Genomic DNA, 20,767 nt, shown 5'->3' with positions numbered 1-20,767 from the left:
GTCATGGTTTGTATGTGTTCTCACTGGGCCAAAGCATCCTTTTATAGACAGGTCAACGCTTCTTCTTTTGGGAAAGATTAGCCCTGTCTGGGGAACCCCTCTCAGACTTCATGGTGATTAGGGAACCTATTTTATCGGTCAGGTGCCTTGACAAGTCGGTGCTACTTGGCCACTTTTACAACATATTTTTGTTTAGTTTTGTTTTAAGTAGGCTCCTTGTCCAGGATGGGGCTTGAACTCATGACCCTGAGATCAAGAGTCACATGCTCTCCTGACTGAGCCAGCCGGGTGCCCCTACATTTCCACTGTGCATACCATCCTCAATCCTCACAGTTATTTGAACACGCTAAAGGCACTGCTAAGACTCAACTGGCAAAATTTGTAAAGCCCCTCCAAATACCTTGGCCAAAAGCCTTGCCATTGGTCCTTCTAAATCTCAGATCTACTGCTTGGAACAGGATGTCCCGTACACTTGACCCCTGCCTCCTTTGACCCACTGTTGATCAAGGAGATATATTTCAACATTGTAAAGTCTTAACTGCTTCTATTGAAAATAACCATGCTTTGGGCCGCCTGGTTGGCGCAGTCGGGAGAGCATGCAACTCTTGATATCGGGGTTGTGAGTTTGAGCCCCACGTTGGGTATAGGAATTACTTAAAAAAAAATTCTGTTTAAAAAAATTAAAAGAAAAGAAAAGCCACCTCCAGAAAGACTCTCCCACCTCGCTGGAAGGGCCCTTTTCAGGAACTGCTTACCAACTTTTGTGCCATCGAAGTCCAGGGAACAGACTCCTGGATTCACATGACACGCCTAAAAAAAGCACCAAACGTGGACTGGACCTGCACGCCATCTGAGGACCTGACAGTGAAGATTTCCAGGAATCGAAGCCGACGACACAGCCTTGCCACGATGTCCAGACTAGGCCCGTGTACCTGTTTCTCACCGTTGCTGCTTCTTTCTCTTCTGTGGCAAGAAAATGCCCTCATCCACGTTTCCCAAACTTCTACGAAACAGGGCACCCTCTTCTGTGACCATGGCCTTTTGGACACAGTCTCGTCATGATCCTGTGACAAAGGAATTTTTCACTTGCTTTTTCTGAAGGGTTAGAAAGTTCCGAATTCACGAACATCTTCTTTCATCTGAACTATTATCTCACTCTGGATTCTTATTCAAATTCATGGTTTCTGAATTTACATCTTTACAGACTGTTTTATTGAAAACATGTTTGGTTCTAAACAGTTATTTTGAGATAACAATAGTGTTTTAAGGGGCGCCTGGGTGGCACAGTCGTTAAGCGTCTGCCTTCGGCTCAGGGCGTGATCCTGGCGTTCTGGGATCGAGTTCCGCATCAGGCTCCTCTGCTGGAAGCCTGCTTCTTCCTCTCCCACTCCCCCTGCTTGTGTTCCCTCTCTCGCTGGCTGTCTCTCTCTGTCAAATAAATAAATAAAATATTTTTAAAAAAATAGTGTTTTAAAACGTCCTTGAAGTTTTGCTGTTTTGCAAAAAGTTCCTTAGCTGTCCCTCCATGTTTATACCTGCCCCAAATCTTCCCAAGCGACCTGGTTAATTCTTTCAGTTCAGCACATTCACTGGTCACTGCCGTCGGGGCTGCTTTAGGCAGAGACTGCAGGAGGCATATGGGGCGCCAGGTCTGCTCTCCCAGGACGGACCTGCCCCCCTCAGTCTGAATAAGTGCCAGTGAATGTGTCCATGCGTTGCTTCCAGCCTGAGAGTCCTGGCACAGAACCCTGATACAATTTGGAACTGTTATGTTACTTCTTCAATTATGCAAAATTGTTTTAAGTTTTGTATTTTGTTGCCTGTCACACTGTAAAAAAAACCAACAACGTACCCAATAAGGGGATGCTGGCTCAGCGCTTCAAGATGACCTCTGACACTGCCGACCTTGAGAAGATACGGAGTTTAGATGGGAAGTACCTGAGAGTTCTCCCTCCTGATCTTCCCTGTTACTCAAATGTGGCCTTTAGTGGCTGGACACTTTCCCTCTGATGTAGGACATGACGACCAGGAGAGGTCCTTCCTGGTACTGAGGGACAAACCACTAAGTATGGAGAACCTTACTCTCGATCAGTGATGCTTTCAAAGAAAGATCTTGATCAAAAGGGGAAAACGTGAAAATCAATAAAAGGAAACCTTGTTTAGAATGGAGTGATGAGGGGCACCTGGGTGGCTCAGTTGGTTAAGTGTCTGCCTTCGGCTCGGGTCATGATCCCAGGGTCCTGGGATCGAGTCCCACATCAGGCTCCCTGCTCAGTGGGGAGTCTGCTTCTCCCTCTCCCTCTGCTGCTTCCCTTGCTTGTGCTCTCTCTAAATAAATAAATAAACTCTTTTAAAAAATAAAAAAGTAGGGTCGCCTGGGTGGCACAGCGGTTAAGCGTCTGCCTTCTGCTCAGGGCGTGATCCTGCCATTATGGGATCGAGCCCCACATCAGGCTCTTCCACTATGAGCCTGCTTCTTCCTCTCCCAATCCCCCTGCTTGTGTTCCCTCTCTCGCTGGCTGTCTCTATCTCTGTCGAATAAATAAAGTAAAATCTTTAAAAAAAAATAAATAAATAAATAAAAAAGTAATAAAAAAAGAGAAAGAAATGACTTAAAGGTAGAATTGCCAAGCAAAAAAGAACTGAACTTAAAGATTCTCAGCCTACACATACTGCAAAAAATGACACAGTAGTGGGTTGACCAAGTAGCCATCGGAGCAGGAGATTAACAGAAACCAGGCACTCTTCTTCAAAATACGATGGGACAATGGGAGGATGGGCCCAAATGCGATTCAGAGATCAGCAGGCTGCCATACCCTCCACGGGCCCAGAGTACACGGCCCGTAGACGGAACAGTTTTCAAAGGGTGGGACTGCCTCCCTAGTTCAGGGGGGCCAGGATGCTCCCAGCCAGTGCCTCAGGATGTCCTCCTGTCCCCCACAGAGAGCCTCGGGCAGAGCATCAGCCAAAGGGTATATTCTTAAGTCTTAAAGTTTAATGTTTGCCCTATTAAATTTTGGACTTTCTTGGGACCTGTTACTCCTTCTTTTCCTATTTTTCCCTTTGGGGGAAAGAAGGCTCTGCCTTCTTTGGCCTTTGCCAGTCTCTTTCCCTTACAGTGGTCCTGATTTTAATCTTTGATATTCTTCCAAATCCGTTACCCCATACATGTGCTTCTCGCCTTGACGCTGGCATGGTGGAGAAGCACAGCCTTGTCACTAACGTGGAGGTAATATGTGCCTGACATTTGTATTTCTTTCAGAGCAGTGCAACCCTAAATCTCCTTCGCCTGTTGAGAAAAAAGTCTGTTCAGCTGATACCGCAAAAAGCTGAGATAGCGTCCATACGCAAGGTCCATCTCTCCCTGTTAGGTCTGCAATTGATGGTGAGTGATAGGGCCTGAGAGCTCTCCCTGCTGGTGTCCCTACTCCATTCTATATATTTTTTTAAAGAGTGTATTTATTTATTTATTTGAGAGAGAGAGAGCACAAGCGGGCAGAGGGAAAGGGAGAAGCAGGCTCCCCACCGAGCAGGGAGCATGATGCAGGGCTCGATCCTAGGACTCTGGGATCATGAACTGAGCCGAAGGCAGATGCTTAACTGACTGAGCCAGCCAGCTTCTTTGAACCAATTCTGTCTTAGTCCACTTGGGCTGCTGTCACAAAAATACCAGAGACTGGGTGGCTTAAACAACCAATGTTTATTTATTTCTCACCGTTCTGGAGGCTGGGAAGTCTGCCATCAAGGCGCAAGAGGGATATAGTGTCTGGTGAGAACCTGCTTCCTGTGTCACAGGCCGCCATCTTGCCACTGTGTGGAAGGTGGGCAAGAGAGCTCTCTGTCTGGGGTCTCTTTTACAAAGCCCAGTCCTGTTCATGAGGGCTGCATCCTCATGACCTTATTGCCTCCCAAAGCCCTACCTCCCAATACCATCACACTGAGTGGTAGGATTTCAGCGTATGAATTTGGGTGGTTTCTTTGCTCGTCAGCACTTGGTATTGGCAGTCTTTTTAATTTTAGTCATTCTACGTGGTGTGTGGTGGTATCATTTCTATCTGGTATTATTCACCTTTGGCCTGAGTAACTTTCTGGTGCATATCGGCTAGTGAAGAATTTTCATGGTTTTGGTTTGTCTGGAGTCTTTATTTTTTCCTTAGTTTTAAGAGAGAGGGAAGGCAATTTGGGGTCTCAGTTCCTCCTACCTGCTCCTCACTGAGCAGAGTTCCTATGCATCTCCACCACATGGCTAAGATGTTTGTGCAGAGCCCCAGACAGACTCCCTGTCCCACATGGGACCCTGAGAGCCTTCTTGGAGAATCTGACTGGGAAGTCCTGATTCCTTTGATCTCTGTTTGTCCTAGGGAATATAAGGTGGGATCTATGTGGATTTGCAAGTGGGAGAGGGTGTGAAAAAAGAAAAGCGTTGGGTTTGGGTGGTAGGGTGAGTGTGTTCATGAAACAATGGTGACTTCTTTTGTCTGTGCCTTCCCAACAGTTCTGGGACTGGGAACAATGCAATTATTCTTTATCCCTTTTGCGGTTTGGAAGTTCTCCTTGAAGTCTAATTGTAAGTGAGACTGTTACTGTCTAGAATTTGGGAAAGAATATCACTTCACTGCTATAAAATAACAGAGTTGGAAACCGATTACTCCACTCCACCTGAACCTCAGGCCTCCTTAATTTGATACCCGCCAGCAACCCCACTCACTTTAACATCTGAACTACCTAGATACCAGAGGAGAGATAGAAGTGTTAGGGCTGTAGCAAGAAGCTGAGATTTGAGGGGCACCTGGGTGGCTCAGTCGGTTAGGCATCTGCCTTCTAGTAGGGTTATGATCCCAGGGTCCTGGGATCAAGCCCCCCATCGGGCTCCTTGCTCAGCAGGGAGCCTACTTCTCCCTCTCCCTCTGCCTGCCGCTCCTGCTGCTTGTGCTCTTTCTTTGTCAATTAAATAAATAAAATCTTAAAAAAAAAAAAAAGCAAGCTGAGATTTGAAGGCCGTAGAGAGCCCAACCTTATGAACCTCCCGCCTCTGATAACCGGAACATGTAGCTCAGGTTGGGTGATCAGATCCCTCAGCCCACCCCATCATGGCACCGAGGAAGATGTAGGGAAGTGGCTGAGGCCCTAGTTAGTAACCCCATACTCCCGAAGTACTGTTAAACTTTTCATCTGCTAATGTGGGTGGCCAGCTTGCTGCTGGATCCCCACCCCTTGGGAATGCCAGGAAGCGCTGGGTGATAAGCATCGGGGAGTTGGCCCTGGACTGCCAGTTGCAGTTGGAGCCCTCTGCTGATATGGGTCTTGCTTTCATGGAGGACACACTCCTGCCCATCCTGTCGCCAGCTTCAGCACCGCGCCCTCCATGCTCTTTCCTGCCACTTAGCGATGTCCGAGGTACGGGCCAATGCCTGGATTTATCCTCCCCTGCTCAGTGAGACGGCCTTGGCTCTGACACGGAGTGGGGTGGGGTTTACTCGTATCCAGCTTGAGCTCGGCTACACCAGGCCAATCTGGACCTGGAGCGCCCTCTGGCGGTGCTGGGCGGTGGGCCTGGACGCCCACAAGCTGCGCCAGGCTTTGGGCTTGGTCCCCAGAAGGCGCTGGACAGCGCCTGCCCGGTGGCGGAGCTCTGAAAACCATTCTGCCTTGATTATTGCCTCATGTCTCTCCAGGTCCGGCTCAGGGAGGCACGACGCAGCCTTAGACAGCTGCTAGGATGGCTTTGGCGGGGGGGGAGGGGTGTCTCCAAGGAGAACCAGGGTGCTGCTAAGGGTGGCTACATCAGTGTGGACATGCCGTTGCTGGGTCTGGAGTCATACCTGTCGTTTTTCTCTGAACTCGCCACTGCCAAGAAGATCCATACTGGCTTACTTGGCCTTTTGATGTTTCCCAACCTCATCACCACTGCTGAGCCACCTCCTTTCTTGGACATTGGAGCAGGAGGGGTGCAGCTGTTTCGGGCTGCTGGGTGTCTCCCAGAGTAGAGGAAAGGCTGTTTTTACTGTGTGGAATGTGCGTGGGAGGAATTCCAGAAACTTCTTCTCACTGATGTCACCATCTCTGGACCCTTAAAGGTAGAGTAATCAGCATGGTTTGGATGCAGATGAGGTGGGGTTGAGCCCACAACCGTCACAACTGTCGGAGAATACAGGGAATGCTGCTGATTATTGGGTCAATGTGGCCACGTCTTAGATTTCAGGCCGGTCCTTGTTTACCCAGGGGCAGGTTGGGATACATGCCACTTCAGCACTAAAGACTGGACAGCTTCCTCGGGACAGTTTGGCAAAGCAAAAGCAGGGATGGATGGTGGCTTACACCCACGGAGTGTGGTCCATAGAGGCTGACGGCAGAACCCTTTTTGAGGGGCCTGTGATTTGGGACCCCAGCCTTGAGGGACTTGGGGCCTGACACCTGCACTCATAGGGTTGGGACCTGAGCTCCAGGAGTTACAGACTCTGGGTATCAAATAACCCCCTGTAGTGCTTCAAATTACAAACTTTTTTTTTTTTAAATTCAATCCATTGATTTATGTATATTCTACATAAGTCCTCACTTCTGCCATTCTGCTAGAACTTTTCCAGAAAAGCCTCCATTTCTTCCTTGATCCTGTTTTCTACCAGTAATGGGAAGTTACTGTCTGTGTTTTGAAGGTTATAGCTGACAAATACCTGTTTGTCCGTCTTCCTGGCTAAGCGCCAGGCAAGGCCAGCGGAGATTGTGTCAGAAGTGTCTCCGAGGAGGGAAGTAGACACCGGGATGGAATCGTAGCAGTTGCACATGGCCACTGCGATTTTGTGCAGGTGTGGCATGGCCCCCACCCACAGGAAGAGCAAGTCCATCAGCTGCATGACATGGAAGTGGACAAGCTGCTCCCCCAGCCTCCTGAGGAAGTTGTGTAGAAAGACATCCCTGCCCGCGGCGGCCTGCAGCCCCTCCATGCCATCCAGCGGGCCCCTGGCCCACAAGCATCAAGACTCTGGCTCCTCTCAAATTACATACATTTTTGCACATGGTCTTTTCTCTGCTTCTCAATAGCTCAGGAGAGCAGGCCTGCACATCCACACTAATAGGTGAGAGACCTCAGAAAGGGTAGAAGTCACATAACCAGGGAGGGGTTTGAGCCAAGACTCGAACAATTGCCTTGGTCCTAGCAGATTTATCCACAAAAACAATGACAATCATGTGGAGCGCTTATAGAAGTGGGATCCTGAGGGCTGATGGGCTCAACACAAGAGAGGAGGGACTTGGGAGTGAGAATGACTTATGGCCCTAGGTGGGCACTGCGCTTGTGGGGTGGGAGCCCTGGTTAGGCTAGGCAGTGCTTAGGGCTTCAAGGAGGCACAGGCTGCTAATCAAACATGACTATTCCTAAAGCCTGAGGTGCCACTGAAGTCCCACCATGGTTCATCTATCCAGACTCATTAGGCCAGGATCTCCTCCTTTGGGCCAGAGCTCACTCATCTGCTCCCTGATCAAGCTATCCCACCCAGGGCTGGGACTAGGGTGAGTCAAGTGAGGAGCCTCGGGTGCAAGATTTGAAGAGGCACTCACTCTCAGGGCCGTGTAAGTGCAGGCCAGCACCGGCGGGACCCTGAGACAGAGTCTCCTCTCTCCCCCCTCTCCCTCCTGCTTTCACTCTAAGCTTTGAGCTCCTAGAGGGCAGAGAGTGTGCCCGCTACTGCCTAGGTGTCCCCGGCCCAGCATCTGGGCAGTGCAGTGCTGTCACTTGGAGCTCAGTAAACATTTCTCTGCTCAAGCCTCAGCTTTCTTTCCTGAGAGAAAAAAGGCTTACACAGGGAAGAGCACGTGTGTGTTACTCAATCTAACCGATTTTGGTTTGGCCAGGGTCTGGACTTCTCATCTGCTAGATATAAACAAGTGGAATGTCGAGGGGGAGAACCCAGTGCCCTTGCAAGATTCAGAAAGTCCAAGTCAGGGGCGCCTGGGTGGCTCAGCGGTTGGGCGTCTGCCTTCGGCTCAGGGCATGATCCCGGCATTATGGGATCGAGCCCCACATCAGGATGGAGCCCGCATCGGGCCCCTTGGTCACTGGGGAGCCTGCTTCTCCCTCTCCCTCCCCCTTCTGCCTGCCACTCGCCCACGGGACGACAGCGAGAATTAATCCAAAGCAGCTTCTGGATGCGCATCGAGTGTATCGACTTTCTACTTATCAGGACTGGAGCAATGACCAGAATCGATCCATTGCTTTTGACTGCCAGTGAGTGCTTCGCGCCGATTGGTCCCGGTTAAGGAAACGGGAATAAAGGGCGTGCATGTGGGACCCTGGGTCAGACACTGGCGCGTCCGGAGGGAACGAGGCTGTGGAGGGGCTGTGGCGTCGCTCAGTTGCAGTGCCGTCGTCTGCGTGATTTGCTTGGAGAAACCCAAATACCGCTGCCCCGCCTGCCGCGTGCCTTAGTGAGCGCGGGGGTCGTGGAGAAGGGGGCCGGGCGGGGGCCGCGGGAGGGTCGGCCGGACCTTCCGGGCTGACGCGGGCCCTGGCTTCTGTTGTTACAGCTGCTCCGTGGCCTGCTTCCGGAAGCACAAAGGTAAGGCCCCGGCGTCTCCCCCTGACCCGCCCCTCCCCTCGTGCGAGCTTCCCCCAAGTCCCGCCGCGCTCCCTCCCGGCCTCGCCTCGCCAGATCCTGTCGGAGCCCCAGCCTGTGAATCCCTCCCCGGATTTTGAACAGTCAAAACTTGGCTCTGCCTTTACTCCTACAGACCATACCCCCTCCCCCCTTTTTTTCTCTTTAAAAATAGGCGAATGCTTTGGCCATCAAAGTCAGCCTTAGTTTCTTCATCTTGGTATTCTGACTCAGAAGCTGCGCCGGCTGTTGTGAACAAGAACATTTTCTTTCCTTTCAATCCCTGGTTAGAAACAACAAGGTAGATCTGTTTACCTTAAGGAGCGATTAGTGCTGTTAAGTCTACATTTTAACTCCAACCCGGAGCCTCTTCGTCCTTAGGGACCCTTTCCCACGACCTCATGTTGGGTTCACTCTTTGGTTCAAGTTCCTTGTTGGGTTTTTTTTTGCGCCTAGTGTGATCCCCTCCATCTCTGACTTAGAAGTATGTTTCAAGCTGCATCGCTCCCCCTGCTGTTTTTGTTCTTTACCCTATCTCTGGGGCATTTTCAAAGGAAACTTTTGAGTTCAAGATAGACTGGAAAGAAGTAGAACTGCTTTGCTGGGAATAGGGTTGGGGAACCGGGTTTCTTAGCTTTGCTCCGGCTGTGCAGCCCTGGGTGGCCCTTCTGAGAACCCCTAGGGCAATCCGGGGTAATCTGGAGCTCTTCAGTGTGTGGCCCTGCTGCTGCCAGGGTTTCTCCTGAAATGCGTATTTGAGGAATTCACTCCGTTGTTGAAAACTCTAGCCTCTCTAGCAAAGGGAGGTAGTGGTTCTAGCCTAGGTATTGCTCTCCCTAGGGAGACACATTGTGACAACGTTTCTGTTGTGACAGCTGAGGGTCGGGGGCACTTCTGGCAAATGGTATGGATGCAGATGAACATCCTGTGGAGTGTGAGACCATCTCACACCATTAAAGACCTTTCCACCCTGAACATCACAGTGCCTTTGATGAGAGACACTGTCTTGGGAAGAAAGGCCACCCTCCCATGTGGCATTCTTCTCCTGCTTCCTCCACTTGTGCCCCAGCCACCTGCCAGGCCTGCCCTATCAGCTGCTGGTTGTGCATCCCTGTGTCCTTGCGTGTGACCCTATTCTTCCAGGGGTCTGGTCCAGCTGTAGACCTTTCCCTCTGCTGGTGATGCTCTTTCCACCTGGCAGCGCCTCCCCTTTGTCTCCCAGTCCTCTCAGGTGACATTTATCAGACTCTTCTTATCCAGAGTTCTAGCTGCCATCCTAAGGCTCAACCCCTTGAGGCGGACCTGGTGACTTTCATCTGTGTCATCCCAGTGGCACGTGGTACATGCAAATTTGGTATCTGAAACTGCTGAGAAAACAGTTTGCTAATTGTGCGTGCCATTTAATTTTGGGGAGAGCCCTGTGAGGTTAGGCGGGGTAAAGAGGATGGGGACAGCCCTCAGGGTGCATGAGGCCTGCTTCCTCCAGCCTCTGCCAGGCTCAGGGTTACTTGTTTTCTGGGTGCTGCCCTTTGATGGGATCCCTCACTTTCTCTGCATCCATCTCCGTCCCCACCCGTATCCCTTACCATGTCCATGTTTCCCACCTAGATGCTGGCTCGGTGGGGAGGTGCGGCCTCGTCACTAAAGTGGAGTGATGTGCATCTGATTTGTGTCTCTTTCAGAGCAGTGCAACCCTGAAACTCGTCCTACTGAGAAAAAAATAAGGTCGGCTGTTGTGGCAAAAACTATAAAGCCTGCAGGAAACAAAGGCGAGTTGGTTGACTTCAAAAAAACCAACCCTGGAAAGGGATTCAAACAGAAGAAACTGAAAGAGGAGACGTGGGTTGGGACAGAGAGTCAGGAACGATGGCTTCATTAAGGAGCAGTGGCTTCCTTAGCCCAGAGCACCGGGAGTGGGGCACTGGTTGTGTATTTTAGAGCAGCCTGAGGGCGTTGTTAAGGACAAGAAATAAGGGGGCAATAGGCAGCTGGCTGTGATGTGGGGGGTAAGGGGTGGACCCTGCTGGCAGGAGCCTTCTCCAGTCTTGGCTTCAGGTCTCCATCCCTGGGCCTGGCTCGAACGGTCCCTTACCTGAGCTAGGCTCGGGTGGGAGGCTGCCTTTGGCCAAGCTCACCTTCCTGTTGCTGGGGGCTCCTCACAGCTTATTGTGGGAGTGGGCGGGCATCCCGTCCATCTCTACAGACTCTAGTATCTCCTGGGTCCGACACCCTCCTGGTGCCAGCAAAGAGGTACTGAACATTCCCAGCATGGGATAGCCTACTTCTGCCCTTTGAGAAACTTCCTTGTTGGGTTCAGGCAGTGTTAGAAATTTCTGGCCATGTTGAAAGCACAAGTTATTGATGTTAGCAGGTATTTACAGAGCACCTAATATTGTGGCCCCCAACAGGGCTGGAGCCATAGTGAGGGGAGCTGGGGTGATAGGAATTGGAAAATCAGGCTCCTGGCCCAAAGAGAAACACATAGAACAATCATGTGAACACACTAGGATGTGTTTGTTGAACTCCCCAATTCTTGGCTTCACCCTCCTCCCCCCAAAAGAGGAATGTTGGTATAGTCGCAAATGCCAGAAAAGGTCATTTTTTTTTTATCAATACCTGCTTACCCCTGCTACTGTCACTGGTGCGCAGATGTTTTATCTGTTGGAGTAGTTGTTCAAGTCTGGCACCTAGGTTTTGTTTCTAGTCATAATTAGTTGTGTTCTGTATTCCTCAGATGATGAGGACGACGGCTCTGTAGCTGACTTTCTCAATAGTGATGAGGAAGAGGACAGAGTTTCTTTGCAGAATTTAAAGAATTTAGGTGAGTGTGCTGTGCTTGCTTCTTTATCAACCACTGGTACATTTAATCCAATGTATAGAATGTGATTTTTTTTTTTAAGTTACTAAATACAGGTGAACTACGCAGGGGTAGGGCTCCCCTCCAGCCACCCTGCAGTTGAAAGTATAACTTCTGACTCCCCGAGAACTAATAGCCTACTATTGACTGGAAACCTTACGGATAACATGGTCAATTCACACGTTCGTATGTTACATATGGTATATGCTGTATTTTTACAATGAAAGACAGTGTTAAGAAAATTATGAGGAGAAAATACACTTATAGCACCGTATTTATGGGGAAAAGCTCCATGTATAAGCGGACCTGTGCAGTGCAAACCTGTGTTGTTCAAGGGTCCCCTGTACTTGGTGGCATGCAGAGGCCTTCAGCCACGTGACTCTGTAAACATTCAGGGCTTTCACACCTCCCCTCCTTCCTACAGCTTCCCTGGCATCCTACTGGTTTTGTGGGTTGGCACAATTCTCCTCCCTCAAGGCTTGGTTCAGGTTACTCTTCCTCAGCTCAACTTTTCTTGACCTTTTGTCTTTCTCAGAAGCAAGCACTTTTCACCTTCCCATGGGGCCTTGAAATCTACCACTCATATTTTATGGTAACTTCTCTCTCCATTACCAGTCTGTAGGGCAGGGGCCTGCACTTATCCCACCTCCCCAGTGCTCTGCTTATGGTCTAGCCATTCAAGCAGACAGTAATCTCAAGAGTTGGAGTTTTAGAAGGACACAGGTGTTCTAACGCCCGGTGTTTCTGTAGGCCCGCGTGGTTGGGCCTTGGGGCAGTTCTGTGACGCGCACGGTGAACGGGCCAGTGCAGTTCCTAAACATGGGAGGTTTTGTTTCTGTCTCATCGTCAGGCCCACCCTGCTGCGCACCTGTGCCCACGGCAGTGAGACCGAGGGCGGATGTGAAGGGCTTGGTCAGCTGTAAGGCACCACACAGATGTCAGTGTCCGATCATTGCTACCAGGGCTGCGGTGCGAGGGCCACGCACTGGCTTCTGCAGCGTTCAGAGTATTTGGTGTCACTGTCCTCACCAGGGAGAACCTTCAGGCCTATGAAGAACATGCCAGCAATTTCAGAGAACAATTGTTCTCTGTATTTGTGCTATTTTTTCCTAGTTGAAATGGTGTAAAGTTAATTTATAGAGCTGCCAAGAACAGGACTCTGATGGCATTTAACCGACCTCACCTTGTTTCCGTGGAGCACTGGTTCCATTCTTGGGTTTACAGGTGAAGGGGATGCAGCGCCCTCGATGTGACGCGTGTAGCTATCAGCTGCCTCCATCTGGTCCCGCTTGAACTCACACTGGCTTTCTTGTTCGTGTGTAAGGGGAGTCTGCAGCACTAAGGAGCCTGCTGCTCAACCCACACCTCCGACAGCTGATGCTCAGCCTCGATCAGGGCGCTGACAAGGCGCAGCTCATGAGAACCTGCATGCAGGAGCCCCTGTTCGTGGAGTTTGCGGACTGCTGTTTGCGGATCGTGGAGCCGTCCCAGGACGAGGATTCCTAAGATGGATTCTTGGGCTGCTCGCTGGAACGTGTGCTTGACTCCTGGGACCTGCCCGCTCCCCACAGGAGAACGGCTAGTGCGGGGCCCTCAGCAAGGGTGCTGACTTCCAGGCCGGCCGACATAGGGTGGGCCGCTCAAAGGCTTTCTCTACAGCACGGTAGGCGTGGGTTTCAGGCAAGAGGATATTCGAGGTGACAAACCCTTTATGGAGGGAGAATTTGACATTCAGATGGTGGTGTTTAAATACTTTAATTTTGGTACAGTGTAGACATCACACATGATTTGTCAAGTCTCATACCCTATTTGAATGAAAACTTGCTCACCGTTGCTAAATAAAATCAGGATATGGTGATTCTATGATAAGTTGTATTGTTTACCCTTAGTTCGTAATTGCTTGAAATTACATTAAATAAATCAACATGTTAAATAGTAAGGTTTTGTTCCTTTTTAAGGAACTGAATACAAATATCCCAGTTGAAATTTGGGGGCTAATTTGAAGCTGACTTGGCCTGTTCTGTTTGCAGCGCATTGGGGGTGCCCCACTGTAGTGAGGGACTGCACTGCTGAGTCGGCTCTCTGAAGGTAGTAAGATGGGGGAGTCCTCAGGGGAGTCCTCTGTGGCCCTGAGGTTTCTTAGCCCTGGTTTGCTAACCAACCCCTGACACGTGTCAGGGCCTGAGGTGTCGATGGGAGCCCCGGGGCCGCTAGTGCGGGGGCGGTGGCAGCCAGCACTTAGTCACAGGGGCTTGGAGTTGGCTGTGGGAGTAGTTCGGCAGCGTTGTGTGGATTGAATGTCTGTCTTTGGCAAGGCAGCTGGCAGCAACAGGCCTTGTAGACACAAAGGCACCAAAGGATTGCCCAGCCAGGTGAGGCTAGAAGGTGAGAAGACATCACCTGTGGCCCAGGCTGTGTCTTTCCAGTAGAATCTGATTAAAGCCAGTAACACTGTAGGGTGAGGGTTCAGGGCAGATGTCCGCGTACGGCAGTGGAGACTTTCTGCAGTGGAACTTGACCGAGCCCTAGAGGGGGAGAGAGAGAGAAACATGTTGAACCCCAGGTCCTGGGAGCCCTCCGGGTGCCCCCTAGAGCCAAGGCTAGAAGCGCAGAGAGGTGTGGACAAGCACTGGTAGAGTCAAAGCGGGAGCAGGACTGGTTCATGCTTTTTGCTCATTCTAAACCAGTGGCAAATTAAAATACAACATTTCACGTCCATTCGGTGTGATGGATGAAGGAGCTCTCCCCTAATAAGATATTACCTGTCACAGTCTTAAGACTTCCAGTTTTAAGAGCAAACAATCCCACTTCTGTTTATACCCTGGCTGGCCTGGGTGTTGTCATGGGAGATCTTCTCCAGATCACAGCCTATCGTAACTCCTCTGGTGTGGAAACTCACTGTCTCCTTCCTTTGGATCTGCCACACAACCCTAGCCGGGACCCGTGTGGCAGGCTGAGCATCAGCCTGTTACATGTGCTGGCTGACTCCCTTTCCTCCCGCTGCCCGTAATACAAAAACAGAGCTCTTGGACCACCGACTGACCTGCTTGTCATCTGTGCAGCTGGAGCAGGAGCTAAACCAAGTAATCATTTGAGGAAAACAGGATGCTAACTTCAGTACCATTTGACAGAATAAGCTGTCATCACAACCCAAATTTTTAAAAAGTGGGACTAATTAAATGGAGATTCAGAGGAGAAGCCAGAACAACACTCAGAGGCAGTTTTTAAAAAGTGAAAGGGCTCTGGAAAATTCCGAGTTGTAATGATGGAAACCACCTAAACCTGCAGCCAGGTGGGAAGCTCAGGCTTCCGGCTTTGGGACCAGGGTCGGGACAGCTCTTGTCCGAGCCTCAGTCCTGTTCCTGCTGCGGACTCATGGGCTTTGACTCCTGCCTTCTGCAATATGTGAGGGGCCCAGAGCCGTTGCGGGCAGGACTGCTGTCCCGCCACACAGCTTACCTGAGGCAGCGCTCGGATGGATGTGACACCAGCGTGTTCTTGTGCCGTCTGGGCCGTGTAGCTACTGGGGCTCCCCACGGGGAGCTGGAGGCAGGCCCAGACCACCAGCTTCCTCTGAAAGCCGCGGACACCCACAGCCGTGTTGGCTAGGACCAGTCCCAGGGGCCAGAGGCGGATTATTGCCGCCAGCGGGCTGGTCTGTGTCTGCGGCAGCAGGAAAGAGCCCTTGGGAAGGGGAACTTGAGACAAGTGTTTTTCTTCCATACCATCCAGTTCTCTTGAAGCAAGGAAGGCCATTCCAATCTTTAAAAAAAAAAAAAAAAAAAGCCACTTTATAGCTTTCAGTTCATTAGCTCTTAATGGAAACCAAAACTATCTTTTATAATAGAACAGCTTAGCCAGGTGACCTGAAGGGCACTGGGCTGTTGAACAGCTGGATGCCTTCAAGGAGCTGGGCGCCATGTGGCTGAACTTCCTTATACCCAAGGCGCCTGTGCTTAGGCCTCGTGTATGCTACTTTAAAAATAGCCTTGAGGGGCGCCTGGGTGGCACAACGGTTAAGCGTCTGCCTTCGGCTCAGGGCGTGATCCTGGCGTTCTGGGATCGAGCCCCGCATCAGGCTCCTCTGCTATGAGACTGCCTCTTCCTCTCCCACTCCCTCTGCTCGTGTTCCCTCTCTCATTGGCTGTCTCTATCTCTGTCGAATAAATAAATAAAATCTTTAAAAAATAAAAAAAAAATAAAAATAGCCTTGAGATCTGAGACACCATAAAATTCACCACGTGTGATTCCATGGTTTTTAGTATATGCCCAGAGCTGCTGCTGCCACCCTTTCTGTGTCCCAGGCGCTCCGAGGGATAGGTGGTGTCTCGCACAGGAGGGGCAGGAGGCCATCCGGGGTGCGGTGCGGGGACAGCGCTCCCCCACCAGGGCCGTCCCGCCCGCGGGAGTCAGATACTCACTCTCCACCTCCGCCACGCGCGCTTGATGACCGTGGCAGCTGCGTGCAGCCTCCGCACATGTCTCCGAGCTAACCAGGAACGGATGGCTGCGTGGTTTGTCCAGAAACGAGAAAGTAAATGAAATGTTCGTTAGAACTATGTGTAGCCTGGCCCCGCAGCCACGCCTGAGCTGCTGAAGACGTTTGGACCCGGCGCCTCTCCAGTGAATGCCCGGCCTGTGCTGCCGTGAGGGACGGAGCGAAGTCCGTACGGAAGCGAACCTGGCTCTGAAAGACGCCCCTCACACCGTCAGCCTGGGACAGAGCTCGCGTGGCAGCGCGGCGGGGCGCAGGCTCGCCTCCCTCCTCGGCCTCGTCGGGCAGTGCCCAGGGAACAAGAGGGGTCTCTTTTCTGGGAAATCCTCAGTTGGATTTGCTTACTGGCTTTACGAATTCATAAACGGTGACCCCACTGTGCACCCACGTGTTGGTAAAGGTGATCCCTGCTGGATGGTGGACTGATCATGTGGCAATTTTCATTTCCTTCTCTTGCAATTTCAGCATTTTATGGACTGATCGTGTGGCAATTTTTGTTTCCTTCTCTTGCAATTTCAGCATTTTCTGGTTCTTTTTGGTACAATCACATTCAGAAAAGGGGCTATTCCATTCAATATTAATGTTTGGATTCTAGAAAACTAAAAAGTTTAAAGACAGATCCAAATCCTGTTATCTCACCATCGCAGACAGTTCTATAGTTTCCTTACACACTTTTTTAGGCCTGTATACACAGAAACACACCTGAGGAAGGTGGCATCACCCTCACCGTGCAGTTTGGCATCCTGGTTTTAACATCACATTGGAAAGTGGTTTTCCATTAAATTTAAAATATTCTTCAAAAACTTCCTGGCTGCATCATAGAGATGGTCCATAATACAGCCACGACTCTAACACCGTCAGCTGTGTGGGTGGTTTCTAGTATTTTCAGAATAACATTGCTGTGACCAGGGTTCCTATATCTCTTCCTTTGATGAATCAAATCTTGTCAGTTTTTACCTTCTCAAACTCACTGCAAGCCCTGGACCCGACAGGGAATGATCTGTCATAGAGGCAAAGGAAGGTATATAAACCACTCTCTAGGTCTGGGAAAGGGGGATTAAAGGCAAATTTTTAGCGTCTGCTGCCTACAGAGCACCCTTATTTGTGGTGTGTCCTGGTTTCCACTGAACTGGGGAGACACTGTGGGTGAGGTGGATCAGAATTCGAATCTGAGTGCACCACAGGGTCGTGCCATCAACGTCTTGAGGCTGGGACACAGCCTTGGCATATGGGGTCTGCAGGAAACCCAGATCACGCAGGGTCTGCACGCAGGCCTGTGCGCTGGCCTGGCACTGAGCCCATGCGCCTCCTACCTGCCTGGATGAGCACAGCCGCCCGCCTCTGCCTCTCCCGCTTGCGATGCCAGTGTCACCTCCAGCTGCCCTGGATGCGGCGGGCACACTGCTCCAGCACCTGGGCACATCCGTGTTCCAGAAGCTCCAGCTGGGAGAAGGGGTATCCACTGAGGTCCTCAGCCTCTCCTCCCACTGCCCTGAAGTGGTCCCAGACCCTGTCCTGCTGCGGAGAGCACGCGGCTGACTTCGGTGAACTCCCCTCCTCATCCCCAAACCAGCTTACCATGGAGTCAGTCATGAACACCTTGGTCCTGCCGCAGTGAACTGGGGCTGGTGTGGCCTCCGCTGGGTCACCAAGTATGGCTGCTGCCTGAGTCAGAGCTGGAAGGNAAAGAGTGTGGAGGATGTCCTGGAGGAGAGGTTGCAGTGTGGTCGCCTCGGTGCGTGGAGACCATTCTGTGGGATGGGAGAAGGCGGTCCTATCCGTTCTTGGTCACCTACACACTTCTGTGGACTTGAGAACTCCACAGGCTTCTCTGCTGCTGTCCTTGCCTCTAACCACCTCTCCGTCCTTTTATGGGGGAGGCCAGAGGTGACCCCTCTAGTCTTCCTCAGGCCCTCGCTGTTCTGAGGAATACGGGAATCCCCACTTGTGGCTGTCCCCTGGGCTGGCCTGCAGCCTCCATCCCCATGGGTCCCGTGGGCAAGCTGGCAAAGGGCACTTGGTACCTGGACCCCAACCTGGAAACCCAGGCTACTTAGCATTTGTTCCAAGGCCCCAAACATGCGGAGGGCCAAACAGGGCAGCTGGGCTGCTCCCATGGCCCCTGACCCCTTAACTCCCTGCCATGTATGAGAAAAGGGAGAACAAATCCCGGTCCCAGGGAGGCCCAGCTGGTGCCCCTGCCTGCCCTCCCGCAGCGTGCAGGGCTGGCTCCTGTAGACCATTTACCTGAGGGCTCTGACCACCTTTTGCTGCCCAGTGCCTCTCTGGAGACAGAGGCTGCCAAAGAAGATGCCGCAGACGAGAAACCGCAAAATCAACCGGGGGCGAAGGGGGCTTTGGGCACGAGACAGAGCAGGAAAGCAGATCATGAAGAGGGGAAGGAAAGAGGTGAGGGAAAAGAATGAAAGGCAAGTGACAAAATAGTGCCTGAGAGAGGATGGAAAGCAGAACTGTCCCAGGTCTGCCAGGCCCCAGGGTAGGGCTGTGTGGGAGCCGCTGCTGCTGGGCTGGGGCCCTGCTGGGAAGGGGCCTCACACTCAGTCCTTGGCCTCTTCTTCCTCCACCTGTGCGGGGGGCTTACCCTACATGCTGACAGCACCCACACCAGGGCCACATGCCAGACCTTTCCCTTGAGGTTAGAGCTTGCCAAGGGCTTTGCGACGAGTCCACTGGATGACTCCAGGGACCTGGAGCCAAGTCAGCCCTGTGGGGCTTAGCAGCTCCCCAAACCTCCTTTCCACACTGGCCAGGCACAGTCTGACCAGTTTCTTCCCAACATTGCCCACTGTGCCCACATCTCTAGCTTGACTCTGACCAATGTAATAGCCTCACTCCCTTGGCCTGCCATGGGGGCCCCACAGTGGTCTCCAGAAAGCACAAGGCTGACATCACTCCCTTCCTCCTCTGAGGTACCTCCAGCTGTCCAGAGAATAACGCTTGGCTTCTGTGACATGGCCTGGAGTTCCTCACACACATGGTGTTGTCTCCTGCCTGCAGCCCTCTGTTCAATTACCTGTCAGGTGGAATGCCCTTCCCCTGGCCAATACCATCTATCTTCAGACACCACTTCCTCCAGGAAGCTCTCCCTGGTTCACACCTCCCCAGCATTACCCACGGCATTCTGTTCCCAGCTCTGCCTTTCCACTTTCCCCACTGTTTGTCTCCTTTCAGTCTGTTTCCCCTAGTGAACCAAGAACCGTGAGGGCAGGGCTGTGTTCTACTCTGCTCTGAATGCCCAGCCCCAGCCCTGAGATGGCCCAGGATAGGTGCTCAGTCAACGGTGGTTGAACACAGGACTAGCAAATGCGCCCCACTCACCTGAGCGCCCTTCAGCAGGAGGTAGGCTGTGGGGGCCAGAGGACGTGGGAGCACGGAGCCTTCTCAGTAATTCATATCGTTCCATGAAGTTCCGGTGAGGGATCCTGGAAGCCGAGGGAGGTGGAAGAAATAGAAGTGACTTCATCTGTGAGCCTGGCACAGTGCTTGGGGCCAACGGGAGTTCCTCTATTTAATATACGCAGCAGCAGAGAAAGGCGCTGCCTGACGGTGCCCACTGAACAACGGATGAGGTGGTGGTTCTGGAGGGGCTGCTACGGTCACTCAAAGAAACCAGTTTAACCCATTTTAAGCTGGGTCTGCTGCTTCCTGCTGCCTTGGTCTACCCGAACAAAGTGCTTGCTCTTTTTGTAGGGATTTGCAGCCTGCCTCCTTCCAGAGGGGCTTGCAGGCTTCTCCCCAGTTGGATGGCTCCTGCTGCGTACGCGGTCAGCCCCATGTGTGGCTTCTGACCCCACAGCTTCCCTTGCTTCCTCCCGATTTCTCTGCTCCCCTTCACCGAGACACCGAGACAGCTAGTGCCACCTCGTATCTGTCTCCACCTCCCCCTCCCGAGTCTGCCTTCCATCCCCAACACTTCCCATGAGGCTCTTGTTGCAGCCATCAGCAAGCGCCACGCCACCAAATCCAGTGGCTGGTGCTCTGACTGGCCTCTGGGAGGTGCCCGGCTGACCCCCGACCCCCTGCGGTTCTCTAGCCCCCTTGGCCCCCGTGAGCCTGGCTTCCTCCTTCACCCAGGATTCCTGCCAAGTTGCCGTTGCTGGTTTCTCATTACCTACCGTCTCTCTAAATGTGAATGTTCCCCAAGGAATGGCTTGAGAGCACTCCTCTCTCCCCACCGTGATTTCTTCCTTGCTCATGATGCTACAACCCACCGAGGACAGATCCTCACGCTCTCCAGTTCCCAAAGCTCTGGGCCCCAACCTGTCTTACAGCTGCCTCAAACCTGACGAGGTCACGTTCCTGACTCCCCTCCCATCCCACTTCCAGCCTGTGCCTTCCCCAGACATCCTGTCTCAGGGAACTGTCCCCTGATGCATCCATTAGCCTCATATGGAAGCCTGAAGTTTCCTGTGTGACCTGGAAGCTGACTGCCCACACCCCATGGTCAACCAACCCACAGTCCTGTTTCTGTCGCAAGCCATACTCCAATTTCACCCATTTCTCTCCATTTTTCAGGGCTGTCCCCCTCATCTGGGTCACCATCTTGCCTGTACACCAGCAACAGCCTTCCCATGCATCTCCCTTCTCTCCTGCCCGTGTTCAGGCTCCACACAGCAGCCACAGAACATGGATCTGAGCACAGCACTCTCCTCACAATGTCCAGTGGCTTCGCAGCCCTCTGGACAAACTGCCAGGTCCTTGTGGGGCCTGTGTAGCCCCTCTCCCCCCAGGTCTTTATGCTCCCCATCACTTTAGCATCTTAGTTCCTAAGCTGGGAATTTTGTGCTTGCTGTTTCCTTCCCCAAA

The 20,767-nt window shown here is 51.9% G+C and overlaps 3 protein-coding genes across 3 annotated transcripts; 1 reads left to right on the top strand and 2 right to left on the bottom strand.

The window, feature by feature from the left end:
• Positions 1 to 6,564: 6,564 nt before the first annotated feature.
• Positions 6,565 to 7,403, bottom strand: LOC100480940 (proteasome assembly chaperone 4-like). The gene has a single exon (XM_034639806.1). The coding sequence runs from the start codon at positions 6,939 to 6,941 to the stop codon at positions 6,570 to 6,572; it is 372 nt and encodes a 123-aa protein (XP_034495697.1). The 5' UTR covers positions 6,942 to 7,403; the 3' UTR covers positions 6,565 to 6,569.
• On the top strand, positions 7,267 to 13,308 carry ZNHIT3 (zinc finger HIT-type containing 3). Its single transcript, XM_019803955.2, has 6 exons — positions 7,267 to 7,276; positions 8,223 to 8,421; positions 8,521 to 8,552; positions 10,271 to 10,357; positions 11,323 to 11,409; positions 12,770 to 13,308. Exons 1-6 carry the CDS (start codon positions 7,267 to 7,269, stop codon positions 12,949 to 12,951), a joined length of 597 nt encoding a protein of 198 aa, XP_019659514.1. The 3' UTR covers positions 12,952 to 13,308.
• MYO19 (myosin XIX) lies at positions 11,669 to 20,761 on the bottom strand. The gene is given in 7 exon segments (XM_034640609.1): positions 11,669 to 13,152; positions 13,846 to 13,970; positions 14,905 to 15,207; positions 15,867 to 15,952; positions 17,254 to 17,383; positions 17,519 to 17,691; positions 19,280 to 20,761. Coding segments are annotated over 7 exon segments (993 nt in total). The 5' UTR covers positions 19,425 to 20,761; the 3' UTR covers positions 11,669 to 13,121.
• Positions 20,762 to 20,767: the final 6 nt, after the last annotated feature.

The sequence above is a fragment of the Ailuropoda melanoleuca genome, chromosome 13 (genome assembly GCF_002007445.2).
Source record: "Ailuropoda melanoleuca isolate Jingjing chromosome 13, ASM200744v2, whole genome shotgun sequence".
Classification (NCBI taxonomy): domain Eukaryota; kingdom Metazoa; phylum Chordata; class Mammalia; order Carnivora; family Ursidae; genus Ailuropoda; species Ailuropoda melanoleuca.
This window is presented reverse-complemented; position numbering and strand designations above follow the sequence as displayed.